Below are 18,543 nucleotides of genomic sequence, written 5' to 3'. Positions count from 1 at the left end.
CAGATTTTTGGTTAAAGTCATTCAATACATTAAAATACTTGGTGCTCAAGAAGTAGAGATTAATGTTTAAATACTATGGACTCAAATGTAGGATTCTTTTGAATTTTTTTATCTGTGTTTTGTACTGTATGTATACTTACGAACTTAAACTCTCCTTGTGGTATTTGTATTAATTGAGGTTCTTTTATTCACTCTTCATACTTTTTCTTTTGTCCGTATTTGTATTTGTATTTTTTTTAATATCTTTTTCACTCCTTGGGAGTTTGTATGATAGAACATCTTGGCCTTTTCATTTATGAAAAGTTTGTTGCTGGTTTTAAAAAAATGAACAGGTTGCTGGCGAACCAGTGGAAGCTCTAATTAGAAGATATTTTGTGCCAATATTTTCTTTTTGTATGGCACTGCATTGCAGTAAGAGCTCTGGATGTGAAAAGGGAGCTATAGTCCTTCAAAGTTCGATGTTGCATTTTGCCGGAATAACTGAGAGTGAAAGAGACATACTTATAAAGAAACATATGGTTTGATCCTTTCTTTCCACTAATATTTAAGATTCAATGCGCATTCATGTTCTCTTTGCCATTGACCAGCTTTATGTCAGATGAGAATGCTCAAGAATTATTTGCTCTTCATACTACCTATTGATGGATTGTCGGTTAACGATACGGTTCTTATCTTATTTATATCTTTTCATAAGAAAATAAAAGTAGCATCTCATTTTACTTTGCAGGGATGTGGGCTTAAGGTTTTAGTTTCTTCAGTGCTTGATACTTTTCTTTAGTCTACTTTTGGTAGTCATGTCTTTTTTGTTCTTTGTAGCTTTTAACTATCAGCGAGATGTTTCTTCCTCGTTAAAAAAATTGGTTGATAGTCTTGCTTTGTAATACATGTCTTTCTTGGAAAATGCCTATTTTTGTTCCTTTTGCTTTATTTTTATCTTCCTTGGAAAATACACTTTTGATAAGCTTCAACGTAGATTTTCGAGTATATCATTGTCGCTTTCGTGTTGTATTATGTGTTCTAAGGGATTGGAAACCCACGACCACTTCTTCATGTACTTTGCACAATCCTTTTCGTCATCCTCTCAAAGTTTTGGGTGGTCAGGCATTTGACACGAATCTTTGAACCCTTTTAAATGTTGCTCTCCTTGGCCACCCTTTCAAGAATGAGGAGACATTTTGGCTTAACTTCAATTGGGCATTCATATTGTTGCTATGGCACGAAAAGAACTTGCGTATCTTCACAAAAGCATCACTTGCCTTTGAATCTTTTATTTCTCGTGTTACTTATACAGCTATACCGCACTTAATTGGTATAAATTGGAAATGATTTTTTGTAATCCTTTGGATAGGACCCTAAGTTTGTAATGTTATTTATCAATGACGTTCTATGTTTCCTATCAAATCGTCCTCCAAAAAGTATCTAATGAACCAATTGAGATACTCTGAGAACGCAAGCCCTAGAACTCGAACTGTCAAAAGAGAATGTATTTCGGCAATGTAAAGACCAAGAAAGAGCTCTAGGGGAACTTGATTATAAAACTTATCCTTATGTTGTTGTGGGTATCAATTTGAGTTTGAGGGTTGATGACGAGTGGGGGATGCAAGCCTAGCCCCCATCCTACCAATTATTTAGGCCTCCACCTTGGTGGCAATTCCAAATAGTTGGCTTTCTTGGTGCCCGTGGTCTAGAAAGTAGCCAACCGTGTTGCTTCTTGGAAGAACCTTTGTTCCAAGGAGGGAGACTTACTCTCATGTAGGCTGTGCAAACCTACGAATTTACCTGTTGGTCTTCAAAGCCTTTTGTATACTCTTGTGGTATAGTGATGTAGGTGTTATGAGTCTTTTTGGGGTCTTTATGTAATTTTATCATAGGTCTCTGTTGGCTGGAAATTATTTAGTTGTTTTGTGTTTTATGTTACTGTTTAGTCGAAGTGTTCATTATTTTTTAGGCTGTTATTACCGGTTCTTTAGCTTGAAGGTAACCGAATGTCTGCCTTTAAATACTGCTTAAGTTGTATTTTTGGAGGATATTCTACATTTGAATAAAGTTCTTTCTTTGGTCTACACCATATAACAAAACATTGAAAAGATTAATTAGAATGTTTTGGGGGGAGGGGTAGAGATGAGTGGAGGATCCCATGTTATCAACTGGAAAATGGTTACCCCTTCCTTTTTCTCAAGGTGGACTTGGAATTTGCAGAATTCAAGCTTACGACGATACAATATGTAAGTCTCCTAGTTAAGAAAATATTAGGCTTATTATCATGGTTATTAGTAAGTTACTAATATGTTTATTAGGGCTTTTGTTATAAATAGAGGGAGTTGGTTGGGAGCAAGGGCGTGAAGAATTTTGTGGGATTTTCTTCGGGGAATTTGGGAAAGAGTAGCCCTCTCGAAAGGCTGTAGTATATTGTAGTTTCTTCATTAATATTGCAATATATATTTCTATCTTTAATGTTCTTTGTGTTCTTGAGTGTTTTTGTTAGGAGGTATTCTGATACAAGAAAACCTTGCTCATCAATTGGCTGTGGAGGTTTGACAAAAGCCGATTCTCTCTAAGTCAATGTCATGAGGGCGAATGTACTTTCCCCTTTTAAAAAGTGCCTTACCGATTGTTTTTAAGAATGACTTGGAGAAATATATCAAAATTGTAGATATGTGTTGAAGACTCTCATTTATTGTTACAAGGGATGGAACTATAAGTTGTTTTTGGTTGGACAGTTAAAATGGCACAGGAGTCTTTGGAGAGCTTTACCTAGAATGTGCAGACCTGCCGCCAATGGAGAGTGTGGAGCTCGTGATATTTGGATAAATGCTTGTACAACCCTTTTGTGGATAGTTTGGCTAATGAGGAGCAGGAGAGTTTTCAAAGACTTTGAGAAGTTCTCTGAGCTCCTTCAGAATGACATTGTTCTCCTTTTGGGATGTAGCCTAAATACTAAAAAGGAGAGAAATCTCCAAGAATCAAATCAAGAGTCTTTTTATTAATAGAATGTGACCTAAGACAAGGAGGCTCTCTCTACTTATAGAGAATTACAAGAGTCCCAAAAGGATAACTAAAAGAGATTAAAACTAAATTGGTAATTAAAATGTAATTAATCAAGGATTAATTAAGATTAAGTTGATTTTACCAAAATATCCCTATCCTATTACACCATATTCTATCCCTCTGAAAAGAAACTCGTTCTCGAGTTTTAAAACGGAAATGAAGGTAGAAATACAAAAGTAAGCCACTCAAAAGGAAACCCCTTTGAGCAACCGATATCAATAACATCCAAATTTCTTGAGCCCAATTAGTAGATGGAATATTCATCTTTTCCCTGCAAACCCAATTAATAGACGGTATATTTATCTTTTCCTTGTAAATCCTTTGTAAGATCAACAATAATCTTCCGAGTGAAAATAAATCATTTGACAATGGGAAACCCTTATTGAAACTTTGAAAATTGTTTATCTTTAGGCGTGGGTAGAAAATGGAAGATGCAAATTCGTTATATAATTCTTTTAGTATGCTTTGACAACACGTGGGTCGGGTCAACTAGGTGATGGGTCAAATCTTTTGAATTGTTTTGTGCAACGAATAGGTCAATCTCATCTTCTTCCTCAAATGAGTCGCCTTCGTTAACTTTCAATTCGACTTCTTGTATGTTGTCATCTATTCCACTCTGAAACCCAATTTTTTTCAATTTCGAACATAGCATCTTCCACGTTTCGTGGTCAACTGCAATTAGGATTTCGAACCTTTTCGAAGTAGGACGCCCATGGCTATTTTCTTCTGCTTCTATCATGCCTTTGCTTTCAACGTCTCCACCATCATTTTCATTAATCGATTGTTCTTCGTCCGGTTCATGTTGTGAAATCTCAGAGTTAATCTTAATGATTTTTTTGACCTTGTTGTCGACAATTTCTTCAATTTTCTTTTTATCGATTGGTCTTCATCTTTCCAATGGATTTCGTTTCCATTCGTTTCTTGCCCGATTTCACAGCCCCATTGGATGGATTCTTGATTTTCTTGCAAATGTTCCGAAAATTGTTCCATCTTTTGAGTCATCTCTTCCAACAAATGTTGGATTTTCTTGGCTCCCTTCTTCATTTCCTCTAATACTTCGGGATCGATGTACAAATTGGGTATCCTTGAACAAGTTTCTTCATCAAAATTGTTGTAGGACCGATTCTTGAATTTTTTTTCAAACATGTTTTGAATTGGTCGTTCTTTATAGCACGAATAGTAATTTCTGTCTTAAAGCATTAGATCTTCTATAAAATTCCGTTCTTGGATGATTCTTCAAGCTTCTTCTCAATTTTCTTGAATTTAAAGGGTCCCCCAAGTTAGGTGTGTGTTGTTTGGCAATGAGCACAACTCACGAAGGTCCTCTTGCAATTGGCGTTGCCAAGAGTTTCTCGGTCTTCCCCTGGTAGCAGTTAGCTTGTAACGACCTGACCCTTCGAGTACTTTGACATCGGTCGTTACTCTTAAACACATTTTCATTCAACATATTGACTGTTATATCATAAGTTCAGTGAGATAATAATGACTATTTCAAACAAAAAATATTGTTTTAATAAGCCAATCAAACAATAAAAAGAGAACATTCGGTCGGATCCAAAACAAAACCTTTATAGAAAAATAATGATCAAAACAAAACAAAACCATAAACTGTTCCGTCTGACGACAAACTCAAATCTCAAAACATTTAACTAAAAAAGAACATGAATAGTGCAGAAGTGTTTTCTAGTGTCCCCGTATGGATCTATCTCAAGTCCCATCCGACATTTGCCGATCCATTCCTGTCATTGCTTGAAAAACATAAAAGAAGAAAGAATAAGTATAACAATACCCAATAAGTGATCCGTTACTAGGCTCTCTAGGTTACCTGTTAACTAGTTTATCTAGGCATTGGTGTACACCTATATCATATCAATCGTAATGATCTTGAAGAGTCACATATCAGTCATAAACGTGACCCCAAAGGAACACGCATCAGTCATAGTATGTAACTCGAAGGTACACAGATTAGTTGTAAACATGAACCCGGAAAAACATGCATGAGTCATATTGTGTAACCCGAAGATACATAGATTAGTCGTAAGTGTGTCCCGAGGGAGCACACGTCAGTCGTATAGCAAAATAATAAAATAATCCAATTTTTATTCACAGGCCAAATAAGAATTCTCTTCTTTTTTTTTTTTTTTTTTTTTGATGCGTAAACTGAGAGGGAGAGAGAAGGGAATTAATTTTTTTTTCCTCTTTTACTTTCTATTCTCAAATAACCCCTGTTTATATGGTTTTTTTTCCTCATTTTCCTACCCAAATTCCAAAATCTTTGTAAAACGAAATCCCTAATCCTTTCCAAAATTTCCTTACAAATTAATTTAAATCATTCATCCACATAAAACAAATCAAATTGTCTTAATAAAATAATCCAATTTTTATTCACAGGCCAAATTAAATCCCAATTATTTAAATCTCGAATTCCAAACTATCCAAACAATAATGTAAACTTTACATGATAACTCAGGGTGTTACATAGCTTGGCACTGATCGGACGTTCTGATAACAGTTTGATGTAGTCTAAATACTAAAAGGAGAGAAATCTCCAAGAATCAAATCAAGAGTCTTTTTATTAATGAGAATGTGACCTAATACAAGGAGTCTCTCTCTATTTTTAGAGAATTACAAGAGTCCCAAAAGGATAACTAAAAGAGATTAAAACTAAATTGGTAATTAAAATGTAATTAATCAAGGATTAACCAAGATTAAGTTGATTTTACCAAAATATCCCCATCCTATTACATCATTTAGTCTTTCTTGACTCGCTTAGATTAAAGATCTTTGTAACTTATTTCTTAGCATGCTTTTAGCTGGATGGAGATCCCTTTCGTAACTCTCTGGTTTTTTTCTTAATTAAAGCTCTATTTCACTCCCGTTTCTTATAAACAGAGGAGAAGGCAAAATAAATTAAAATAAATAAAATAAAAAGAGCATGATAGATCTTTGAAGAAAACAGACTTTGCTTAAGATGTTCTATAATCATTTTACTTGTTACTACCTGCTTGTAGGTGTCCATTATCAGCCAGATCTTAGCTTTAGCATCATGTACTTCAGAACCTATGAATCCATTCTTTCCAAAGGATACTATCGCGCTTGCTATCCGAACCGTTGTTGATGGTTTCTTGGAAATGTGAAATCTTCTTATCTTGCTCCTGCTGTTCTTTATATATTTTCTTTTGTAGCTTTTCGTTTTTCCTACTTTGCTGACGTGACTATTTTTATTGTAACTTGGTTCTTCAAGGGAGAACAGAGAAACAACAAGTGGTGTTATTGACAGAATCAATGTTTTCCGTCCAGACAGAGTATTCACGGTATTATTTATATGTTTAATAATTGAAAAAAACGTATTACGCAGCTTGTAGTCTGTTTTTATTTATTTATTTTATTTATTTTTAAGGAAACGAGACTTCTCATTGAATAAATGAAAAGAGGTTAAAGCTCAAAATACAAGAAAATTAAACAAAACAAAAACATGCTAAGTACGCTTAAAGTAACACATAGATCAATACAAGATAATTAAACGGGAAAAAAATACAATCCCACATTAAGCATACGACAGAAAATTCTGCAAATAGAATGGTGAGAGAACACCAAGAAGAAGAAACTTTTAAGTCTGGCAAATTCAAATTGAACAAGCTAAGTCTGATGCTTGTCTTGAAAAAACAATAGAACCTTGGAAAAGAAGCACTCATAGAAAAGATATTGAATCCCTTCAATAACCACCAATCTAACAGAACAAGATGAATCCAGTTTGTTTCGACTTCATTTTCAAGCTTCTTTCGTTTCCAAAGCTCTAAAAAGAAACCCTAGAGTTTGCAAGTTTTGCCTTTGATGGAAGTTTCTTCGGTTGGAAGAATATTGTCTCAAGATTTTTGATGCAGTGTTGAAACCTCAGCTTGTTTTTGAAGTTTTGATCTTTTTTTCACTATTCTGCTTTGTCCTTGCTCCACATGGTTGTTCTCATAGTTTCAGTTTCAGTGGTCTTCGTTCAATAGCCAATTTGTTTCGATATGGGATGTATTTGATTGTATTTTCTTTTCTTTTCTGGCTTTGCTAGTTGAACTTGGTTACTTGGCTTCGTTGCTTTGATTCGTTTAAAAAAAAAACTTGGTTACTTGGTTTATTTTCATTATTTTGCTTATTCTGTTTCTTTGTACTTAGAGCATTAAACTCTTTTCATTCCATCCATGAAAAGACTTGTTTCTTTTTTGGAGAAAAAAAAGAACAAAATGAGGGAGACAAACAGTTTCTTACTTTGAAGAAGATAGTTTATTTTTGCAGTGTTCTATTGCTTCACTTTGAGAAAGGCATATAGCCTGGCATGTCCTTCCTCTTTGTAAATTCCTTCAACTTCTAAGGAAATTTCAGTTTCTTACTTTGAAAAAGATAGTTTATTGCAATATAAGGACTATTATTAGAAACCCTTCTATGTTTGTCCTTGTTTAGTCTTTGTTTTTATTCCATGTATTTTACCAAATAAACCTCTGTTGTATTCGTGCAGTTTATAGTAGAGATGCACTACAAAATCACAGAAGCAATTCATCACAGGCATAAATCTCATCGATTGGCGGCAATTGAAGTGCTGATCAATATTCTTGGTCACAGAGCTGTTGTTTCTAGCACTTCAAAGTGAGTGCATTTCGTATTCATGACATTCTCTTATTAAAAATATAACTCTTTTGTATTGTTCCTGTGTTAATAAGTTCTAAGATGAAGTTTCTTATATTAAAGTTTTAGACTTGAATTTTAATTGGAATGCATTTATTTTTTAAGCATAACTCTTTTATATTGTTCTAAGTGTACTTGTCATGTTTTATTTTGTTTCATTGTATTTTGAGCATTAGCCTCTTTTCATTAATTCAATGAAAAGCCATTCTTTTCTTTTCAAAAAAGGAAAGAAAGAAATGGAAAAAAAAACTCTAAAGCAAAATTGTCTCAACACATTCATGTCTTGGTTTCAACACTCTAAACCTTGAAGATATTATTTATCTCACGTGGTCGGTCACTTGAATTTTTCGTTTGTTTTATTCCCCTTGTCTCTTTAGATGTTCTTTCATGTCATACACATACATGTTATATTGAATTTTGCTAATGCGCTGTTTACCAACATCTTAGATCTTAGTTAGACCTTATTAAGTTAATGCAGCTACCTATTCAATTTGATTGGGCAATTCATTGACAATAAATCGTTACAAGACCAATGTTGTCGCATCTTTTCAATCCTCTTGGAATCTTTCCAATCTAGTTCTAGCAAACAAATCACTAGAGTCCTCGGAGAACAACTTCAGGTATGTACAATCTGCTCACTATTTCCTTGAGTTCCTAGTTGTTTGGCCCGCCTTCTAATTCATTGCGACCATAGTTCTTGATCTCAAAGCTGGTGGCATGTTGCATCCCCTCTAAAGCTGATGGGGATTCTCTTGGCAATAAATCAACTCACGTCATATCTTTGGTTCGCCAACTCACAGTGGATTCTGATTCATCTCTCCATGATTATGTCAAAGTAGGTTTCTCCCATTTGTTAAATAATGAGCTCTATTGATTGCTTTTATTTAGTTTCCCCTAGTTGATTGCGATTAAAGATTCAAGTTTTTGATGTGGACAAACTTTCGAAACTGGGATTGCAGTTTTTCCCATTTGACCAACCTTTATCTCTATGTTTAGTTGAACGAAAACTGAATTACTGCAGCACAGTCTTCTTTGTAGAGGATTCCTTAATCCTCTTAAGCTTGTTGTAATTCTTTTTTCATAAAATGTTTCAGTTTCTTAAGTAAAAGATTTGACTCTGCATTCTATGAATATGAAGGATTAATTTATAATCAGATGGCATACGTGTCTTTACATCTAATTTTATATTGTGCCATATATTTTTAGAATCATGATTATTTATTTTTCTTTTCCTTGTGACGCAGGAACTGGAGCCCTTTCCTGACATGGATATGTTTGATGATATTCGAAAATTCCATCAGGAACTATGCAGAGGGTATTCTCCGAGGGATCATTTATTGAGAGTACGTGTTTTAAGCTTTTGGTTTGAGATTATTTTTTCAATTGAAGGATTAGATTAGATCCCCCTTGACGTATTTAGGTAATTCCTCATGTCCCACGTCTCATCTTTTTTTCAGTTAGTCAAGCGTTCTGGCAACCTACCGCCAAGATTACTATTATGGAGGTAGAATTAATTTTGTTGCATATCTTTAAATATGATATTTTGTTTGCCATGGGTCTAGTATCTTGAATTAGGTTGTGCTCCGGTCAATATAGAGAATATGCAATATGGTCTAAAGATTTTTCCCCCTCTTTTCTTACTCCACGACTTTTGCTTCAACTTCTTTTTATCATTTTTCTAATTTTAATTTTTTACCGTATTAAGAACTAGTGACATACCATACTCAGATTTTTCTCTTCTGCTATTGTTTCTAGATATTAAAATGCTCAATTGGTGTTTTATTTTTTTATTTTGATTTGGTTATTCCAGCCTACATATGGTGAAGATGGTGCTATTGCTTTTGAGTTGCTTCTGATATGTCTTTTACAACCTGGCTTATCTTGCAGTTTAAAAGCATTGCATAAGAAGCTGATTGGGGGTCGAGTTTTTCACAGTGAGAATATTCAAAGTATTGATTGGCACAATGATCATGAAGTGGAAGATGCAGTCTGGAAACTTATGCAAATGTGTGGTTCAGAAGATACGAGTTGTATAAGGGAGTTGGTGTCAGATTTTGTATCTAGGGTATTGATTTTCTACATCGTTCTAATAGGGAATACATTATATCTATGAGTTTTGAAATATTTTTGTCCCTTCATTGGTTTTGCAGGTTGGTATAGGTGATCCACACTGTGTTGTCTTCCATCTACCTGGGGACTCTAAGACCATTCACATTTTTCGGCCTGTTGTCAATGGCAGTGCTTCAGAAATAAACTTCGAGATTGAAACTGGCATATCTAATGACCTTCTGGTTGAACTTTTAAAACATTTGAAAAGGTACCTGATGGATGACTCTGTTAAAATAGTTGATATGACGTCCCAAGTTCTCCAGGTTAGTCTATGAAGACCCATTTCTGGTTCTCTCTTCTCTTTCTTGAACTGGAAAATGGCGTAATAAGATGCTCATTGCGCTTTGAAACTTTGATAATGATGCACATGGAAATATGTTCTTGAAAATAGTGGGGAATAATTATGGAAAAAAGTGTTGGATTTTATTCTTAATATTTGTGTTCTTTAATGTGTGAAAATAATCCTTGTACTAAATATATTTAATCAGACAAAAAATTTAAATAATAAATATGATTCGTACTAATATTATTTTTGCAATAAAAAAATATATTTCCTTTGTTAACTTTGTCTTTTTTAAATGAGAAAGAAACATAGTATATGAGTAACCAAATAGAATATTTAAATGAACTAATATAAAGGAGGACAAAAGTTTGATAAAGGGCCAAAAGGTGATGGGTTCAATCCATGGTGGCCACCTACCTAGGATTTAATATAACACGAGTTTCTTTCACACCCAAATGTTGTAGGGTCTGGTGGATTGTCTCGAAGAAAGAACGTTCAGCAATTTTTTGAGCCAGACAAAAAGCTATTTTTTAAAATTGAAGAAATAAAAAGACTTTGTTTGTAAAAAGTATCATATTGTTTAAATATATAAAACAGTTACATAAGATAATCTAAATACATATCATTGGAGATAAAGACATTGGAAAATTAGATAATTTTAAAATATGTGTAAATATAGGATGTGATGGATTCTTATGTATTTTGGTTTCACTATAATAGTAACAATACAAAAAGTTGAAATGACGAAAGAAATATAGAAGTAACCTTCTATGACAACCAATTTAACTTTAAAAAACCGTTGATATTTGTTTAGTACAAGACCTTCAAGCTAATAAATAATTTTTTTTTTTTTTTTGGATAAGATACAATTTCATTGCATAAATGAAATATTCATGAATACACAAAAGGGCCCTTTCAAAGGGTATACAAAAGATGCTTCCAATTTGAAATAAGAAAAGAGAAATTATAGCTCTTGACGGCTTTTATATCTTTACACGGAAAGAAAGCATTCATAATGGCTAACTCTCTCCTTAGAAGATTTGCCTGTCTTGAAAAATCCTACCATTTTTTTCCTTCCAAATCTTTCACAAAATAGCTGAGATGATACTGGTCCATATTCTTTCTTTGTCATTCTTGAAAGGATGGTCAGTACACAAAGATAAAATCCAATCGAGAGTCATTGGGGGTATTTCGGGACCAACGAAAAACTTAGTAACCTCCTACCAAAAATTGGCCACAAAAGGGCAAGTGATGAACAAGTGGTTGGGTGATTCGTGGTTCTTTTGAAAAAGGTATCACCATGATGGAAAGAGGCAGCACCAAGGACCGTGTTTTTGCAGCCTATCCATAGTGTTAGACATGAGTGAGCAATCTCCCTTTAGAATTTGAGGGAATAAAATCCTTTTCTTATAGAATACAATTTGGGTCTTCTTATATAGAAGAAAGACCTCTTACATATGGAAAGAATAAAAACAATAAAAGATAAATTAATATGGAATTCCAATACTCTCCCTCAAGCTAGTTTGAAGATGTCTTCCATAGCCAGCGTGTCAATCAATCTATCAAATTGTTTCTTTGGAAGACCTTTAGTTAGTACATCAGCAATTTGCTCTAATGTAGGAAGATAAGGAATACATATTGTTTCTGCTTCAATATTCTATTTAATAAAATGCTTATCAACCTCGACATGTTTTATTTTATCATGTAGAACTGGATTATGGGCAATAGAAATTGTGGCTTTCTTGTCACAATAAATTCGTATAGGCGTAGACAAAAAAATCTTCAACTCTTTGAGTATCCTTTTGATCCATAAATTTTGCTCTAGCACTACTGGCAACCACATTATGTTTTTTACTTCAAGTAATTTAATTTCCTCCAATGAAGGAACAATAACCAAAGGTAGATCTTTTATCTGTAGGACTTGTTGCCCAATCTGCACCAGTGTAGACTTCTATTTGGAAGTGATTATTCCTTTTTGTTATAATTATATTGTTAGGGTTTTCCATTATTGTAAATATTTTGTTATATTTTCCTTTTCTATACTTTGTACATTTGTATATATTCATATCTTTGGTGAATGAATAGAATATTCTGATTCTCTCTCAAACCTAAGAGTTTTACATGGTATCAGAGCCCTCTAAACAAACTTAGGGTTTTGTGAACCTTTGGGTTTGAGAATTTAGAACCCGTTTGTGTTACGTTTAGGGTTTTGTAGAGGGGTGAGTTTACACTTTTGCTCATAGCCGCTGTCTTCGGTTCGTTCGTCGCCGTCGCAGCCAGCCGCTGCCGCCGCCGCCTGGAAAAGAAAAAAGGTAGTTTTTCGACACCGCCCAGTCCGTCGAGGAGCCCAGTCGCCGATCTACAGAATCCCAAAGTTCGGATTCCATTTGACCAGCACGTGAGGCTCATGCGCCACTTTTTCCCTTCTGCCGTCGGTCCACGCGCCGGCGCGTGTAGGCGCGTGTGCCACCTGTTTTGGTTCGTCTCCTGTGGGTTTCCTCAGTTTTGTTGACTCTTCTTGGTGGTGTGTTTGTTTGGGATATATAGATATCCTCACTGCTTGTAAAGACATCTCTTCGGTAAATAGGGTTTGATTCTCTGCTGTCTGATGTCTATTTTTTTTTAGGTAATGACTGATAAGAAACTAGTAGTCATGTCTGAGATTGTCCCTATGGTGTCAAAAGTAACTGAACACAAGTTGAATGGATCCAACTACTATTCATGGAGATCAAATGTTCGCCATTTTATTAGGAGCATGGAGATGGATGATCACATCACTGAAGAGCCACCGATTGATGCTAATAAAAGGATTTGGTGGCGGTATGATTAACGAATGATTCTACAAATCAAGAATTCTATTGACCGTGAAATCGTTGAACTAGTAAATCACTTCAATCAGTCAAGGAACTATTGGAATATTTGGATTTCCTTGAAAGAGAATATTAATAGAGTATTTGATGTTTGTAAGACTTTATACCAACTTGATCAGGAGAAAAATCTCTTATAAGCTACTTTATGGAGGTTAAAAATACATGTGCGGAATTCAATGCCTTGATGCTAATCAACACGGATCCAAAAGTTCTAATGGCTCAACGTGAAAAGTTGTTTGTCATGAGTTTTTTAGTAGGTCTTGCACCTAAATATGAGATGGCCAAAGATTAAGTGTTGTCAAGCTCAAATATCTCATCGTCGGAAGAAGCTTACACTCGAATACTTTGTACCGAGAAGATAGAAGCAGTTACGTCATCTGATTCTAGTAGTGCTTTGATTGGGCGCACAAATGATTATAAAGGTAATGTGGGGGTTGAATCAAATAGCTCCAAAGGTCATCCCAATAACCAAAGATCAAATCCAGGAGGTGGTGTTTCCCAATAAGTAAAGATCAAATCCAGGAGGTGTTGCGGCAGTTTAGAAGTTGGTTTGTTTTGTGGTTTGATCCTCACACTTTTGGTCTTAAATGACTTCTTTCCTCGTCTTCTCATTGGTCTTCAGTTGGCTTTGGCTTTAAAGTTTATGTGCTCTATTGAAATAGGGAAAGAAGACGACACAAGGAGTTTACGTGGAAAACCCTAATTCAGGGAAGAAAAACCACGGTAGAAAAGAACTCATTATTTTTTATGTCTTATTTACAATAGACCCAACCTCAGATATAAATAGAATAATGTGAAACCCTAATTTAGCAAATATAGTAAAAAGACAAAAATGCCCTTAGGGCTAATTTTAACGTATTTCAACACTCCCCCTCAAGTTGGGGCATAGATATCGGCAAGACCCAACTTGCTAATACAAGCTTCAAACGTCTGTCTCGATAACCCTTTCGTAAAAACATCGGCAAACTGTTGGACTGAAGGTACATAGGGAATACAAATAGCTCCGCGGTCTAACTTTTCTTTAATAAAGTGCCTATCAATTTCAACATGTTTGGTTCTATCATGTTGTACGGGATTATTCGCAATACTGATGGTAGCCTTATTATCACAATACAGCTTCATAGGCCCAGGACTACTCTCGTGAAGATCAGATAAAACTTTCTGCAACCAGATATCTTCACACACTCCCAGATTCATAGCTTTATACTCTGCCTCAGCACTACTTCTGGCCACTACACCCTGTTTTTTACTCCGCCAAGTTACCAAATTTCCCCATACAAAGGTACAGTACCCTGAGGTTGACCTTCTATCAGTCACAGATCCGGCCCAATCTGAGTCAGTATATGCCTCGATGCTTCGTGTGTCATGTTTCCTGAATACCAAGCCCTTCCCAGGGGTGGACTTTAAATATCTCAAAATTCGAGTCACAGCTTCCATGTGCTCCTCATATGGACTCTGCATGAACTGACTTACTACACTCACAGCATAGGAGATGTCGGGTCTAGTATGAGACAAGTAAATCAGTTTTCCTACTAGGCGTTGATACCTCTCCTTATTCACAGGAACTCCTTCCGAAACACTTTTCAGTTTGCTATTGACCTCAATAGGAGTGTCAATAGGTTTGCATCCGGTCATTCCTGTTTCTTTTAACAAGTCCATAGTGTACTTCTGCTGAGAAACAGATATTCCTGCTTTTTATCTTGCCACTTCCATCCCTAGAAAATACCTTAAACTACCAAGATCCTTAATTTCAAATTCACTTGCCATCCTTTGTTTTAGCTTAGCAATTTCTGCCGTATCATCCCCTGATAGGATGATGTCATCAACATACACTACCAACACAGCAATCTTTCCTAAGGGTGATTTTTTGGTAAACAAGGTATGATCAGAATGCCCCTGAACAAACCCTTGGGACTTAACAAACACGGTGAACCTATCAAACCACGCCCTAGGAGACTGCTTCAACCCATATAAAGACTTCCTGAGTTTGCAAACATGATTCCCAAACTTAGCTTCAAAACCTGGAGGTGGACTCATATAAACTTCCTCTTCCAACTCACCATTTAGGAATGCGTTCTTTACATCTAGTTGATGTAGGGGTCAATCTTTATTCACGGCGACAGACAGAAGAACACGAATCGTGTTTAACTTAGCCACTGGGGAAAAAGTTTCTGAATAATCAATCCCATACGTCTGAGTGAATCCTTTAGCAACTAACCTGGCTTTATACCTCTCAAGTGTTCTGTCAGACTTATACTTCACTATGAACACCCATTTGCAACCAACTGTTTTGTGACCTCTAGGGAGAGCTACTAACTCCCAAGTCTTATTTGCCTCAAGAGCTTTCATTTCCTCTATTACTGCTGCTTTCCATTTGGGAACTTCCATGGCCGCATGTACACTGGTAGGTATTGTTAGAGCATCTAGCTGAGTAGTAAAAGCCTTAAAAACAGGAGATAAGTTACTATAGGTCAGAAAGCTATGCAAAGGGTATTTTGTACATGACTTGGTTCCCTTTCTCAGAGCAATTGGCATATCCAGAGTGGTATCATAGTTGTCAGTTTTCGTCTGTCCCTCTTCAGTATCGGACTTTTGAGACAATTCTGCATCCTCTTGAAGATCTTTCAGCATCTCATCCCTTCCTGAAATTTCAACCTTCTCTGAGCTCATTTCGTCATTTTCTATGTTCCCAGACTTTTCTTCAAGACTCCTTTGAAACAACGGGATCTTGAACTTGTGCTGGTTCCGACGCTTGGACACTTTCCGATGGAACACCAGAGGTTTCTTGAATTTCCTTTCTGAGATTCCTCCTATAATATGTTACCCAGGGCACTTGTTTAGTAGGAAGAACCGACACGGGAACAACAGGAGCAGAATTAGGTTCAAGACTAGGTAGACTAGGTCCAGGAATATTGGGACTAAGCTCAGGTTCAGGAATATTCGGACTAGGCTCAAGGTTGAGGCTAATGGGTATGGAGTACGTGGAATTGTTAGTCTCTTCACTCGTGGTCTCCCCCTGAAGATGACTAACGGGAAAGAACGGTTTGTCTTCAAGGAACGTGACATCCATAGTGACAATATTTTCTGGAAGATGGATGGAAGCATTTATAGCCTCGCTGATGAAGGGGATACCCGACAAATACACATGTTTTAGCTCGTGGAGCAAACTTAGTCCGATGTGGACCATGAGTATGAACAAAGGCTGTACACCCAAACACACGAAGAGAAACTTCAGGAATAAGACGGGTAGACTGATAGGACTCTTTGAAGCATTCAAGAGGGGTTTGAAACTTTAGAACTCATGAAGGCATTCTATTAATTAGATGAGCTGCGGTAAGAATCGCATCTCCCCACAGGTACGAAGGAAGAGACGCTGGAATTATCAAGGAACGAGCAACTTCAATGAGATGGCGATTTTTTCGTTCAGCTACCCCATTTTGTTGTGGAGTATATGCACACGAGTTTTGATGGATGATCCCTTTTGACACTAGGAATTCCTGGAAGGTGTGGTTGACAAACTCACGACCATTGTCACTTCGGAGAATGGCAATCTTTGTGTTAAACTGTGTTAATACAGTGGTATAGAACTGTTTGAAGGTAGATAAAACCTTGGACTTATCAGCAAGGAGATATACCCATGTATGTCGGGTATGGTCATCAATGAAAGTTACAAACCACTGTTTACCAGACAGGGTAGCGATGCTCGAGGGACCCCAAACATCACTGTGGACCAGGTGGAAAGGCTGGGTAGGCTTATAGGGCTGAGAAACAAATGACACGCGAGGTTGTTTAGCACGTATACAGACATCACAAGATAATGAAGAAACATTCACATTATGGAATAAATGAGGAAACAAATACCGCATATATTGAAAACTAGGATGTCCAAGACGAAAATGCCACAATAAATAATCTGTTTCAGATATAGCAAACGAAGATAAAAGACTAGTCCTAAACAAGCTTCTGGAGGAAGCATCTGTAGAAAGGAAATATAGGCCTCTGTCATATCGGGCAGTGCCAATCGTCCTCCCCGAGCTCAAGTCCTGAAACAAAGCAGTATCTGGTGAGAAGACAACTCTACAGTTCAAATCTTTTGTTATTTTGCTTATAGATAATAAGTTGTAAGAAATTTTGGGCACATGTAAGACATTTTGCAGAGTTAACCCCTGAAATGGTGACAGTCTGCCTTTTCCAGCAACAGGAGCGAAGAACCCATCCGCAATTCGAATCCTCTCATTTCCAGCACTTGGATAGTATGAGAGAAACCGGTCGGATGAGCCAGTCAAGTGATCGGTTGCTCTTGAATCTAGAATCCATAACTCATTCCCCTTAGCAAGGAAACTAAAGGATTGAGGGTTACCTGATTGAGCAACTGTTCCGATTCCTACGGTACCTGAATCACCAGGATTAGTCACTGGAGGCTGTGTCTGAGGTTGTGCAGCCCCCTCAACTGATTCACCCACTAGAGCACGCCCAGATTTCGACTTGTCATTCGGAGGGCGACGTTTACCATTTGGAGGGCGACCATGCAATTTCCAGCACTGATCCTTCGTGTGCCACTGTTTTTTACAATGCTCACAAACTGGGGGTGTTTTACTATTCTGCTTGTCACCATCAGCTCCAGCGGACTTCACCCCGAAGGCAGCTGACTCTATAGTGGTAACACTTGGTCCGTTCATTGCACTCGATCTATCTTCTTCCAATCTAACCTCTGAACATACCTCCATGAGAGACGGAATTGGTTTCTGCCCTAGTATTCTACTGCGAACTGTATCAAATTTGGGGTGTAGCCCGGCAAGAAAATCATACACACGCTCAACCTCTTCTATCTTGGAGTATTGAATTCCATCTTGTGGGCAGGTCCAGATGATCTCCCGACATAGATCCATTTCTTGCCATAACAATGACATCTTGCTGAAGTATGACGTTACATCCATGCTCCCTTGTTTGCATTCGTGAACCTGTTTACGTAAGGTATACAGGCGGGATGCGTTCTGATGCCTCGAATATAACCTTCGGACTGCATCCCAAATATCTCGGGCAGTGGCTGAATAGAGTAAGGGTTTCCCGATTTGTGGTTCCATACTACTAATTAACATTGAGCGGAGCAAAGAATCCTCTGCCTTCCAGACACGTTCTTGAGGATCCCCAAGATTCGGTCGTGGTATCTCTCCAGTTAAATATCCAAACTTATGGCGTCCCTCAAGAACCATTTTAATGGTTTGGGACCAAGAGAAGTAATTTTGCCCATTCAACTTCTCTCCTGTGATCATTCTTGCAGAATTTCCAATTGTTCCAGATAAAAGATTAGAAGTTGGAGTAGGAAACATTGATACCGGATTTTCTGAATACATCGGGGAAGAATCATGGCCATTCAATCGGGCTCCCAGGGCGACCATCTGTTGCTGAAGACTAGCTAATTGTTGTTGGAGTTCCCCATGAGATTCAGATCTGGAATTTTTCTGTCTAAATACCATGGGATTTTCTTCAATGGACTCACCCATTCGAAACTGGGGCTGAACTGGATATACATGAGGAAGAGGCTGTCCACCATGATACTGT

The 18,543-nt window shown here is 36.7% G+C and overlaps 1 protein-coding gene across 7 annotated transcripts in view; it reads left to right on the top strand.

The window, feature by feature from the left end:
* Window positions 1-18,543, top strand: part of ATM (Serine/Threonine-kinase ATM-like protein) — a 150,700-nt gene that overhangs the window by 72,725 nt on the left and 59,432 nt on the right. For all 7 annotated transcript variants that reach the window (XR_005480102.2, XR_005480103.2, XM_039022968.2 and 4 more), the window contains 10 exons: window positions 333-518; window positions 6,060-6,181; window positions 6,293-6,362; window positions 7,553-7,680; window positions 8,198-8,339; window positions 8,414-8,554; window positions 8,964-9,062; window positions 9,177-9,223; window positions 9,607-9,784; window positions 9,870-10,091. Coding sequence is in view for 5 of the 7 variants with exons in the window: in XM_039022968.2 (XP_038878896.1) it covers window positions 333-518; window positions 6,060-6,181; window positions 6,293-6,362; window positions 7,553-7,680; window positions 8,198-8,339; window positions 8,414-8,554; window positions 8,964-9,062; window positions 9,177-9,223; window positions 9,607-9,784; window positions 9,870-10,091 (1,335 nt within the window). In the remaining 2 variants the exon portion in view is untranslated. The remainder of the gene's footprint in view (window positions 1-332; window positions 519-6,059; window positions 6,182-6,292; window positions 6,363-7,552; window positions 7,681-8,197; window positions 8,340-8,413; window positions 8,555-8,963; window positions 9,063-9,176; window positions 9,224-9,606; window positions 9,785-9,869; window positions 10,092-18,543) is intronic.

The sequence above is a fragment of the Benincasa hispida genome, chromosome 2, assembly GCF_027475165.1.
Source record: "Benincasa hispida cultivar pf3 chromosome 2, pf3_genome.v1.1, whole genome shotgun sequence".
NCBI classification, from domain to species: Eukaryota; Viridiplantae; Streptophyta; class Magnoliopsida; order Cucurbitales; family Cucurbitaceae; genus Benincasa; species Benincasa hispida.
Note: the sequence above shows the minus strand (reverse complement) of the source record. Positions and strands in the feature narration are given on the sequence as shown.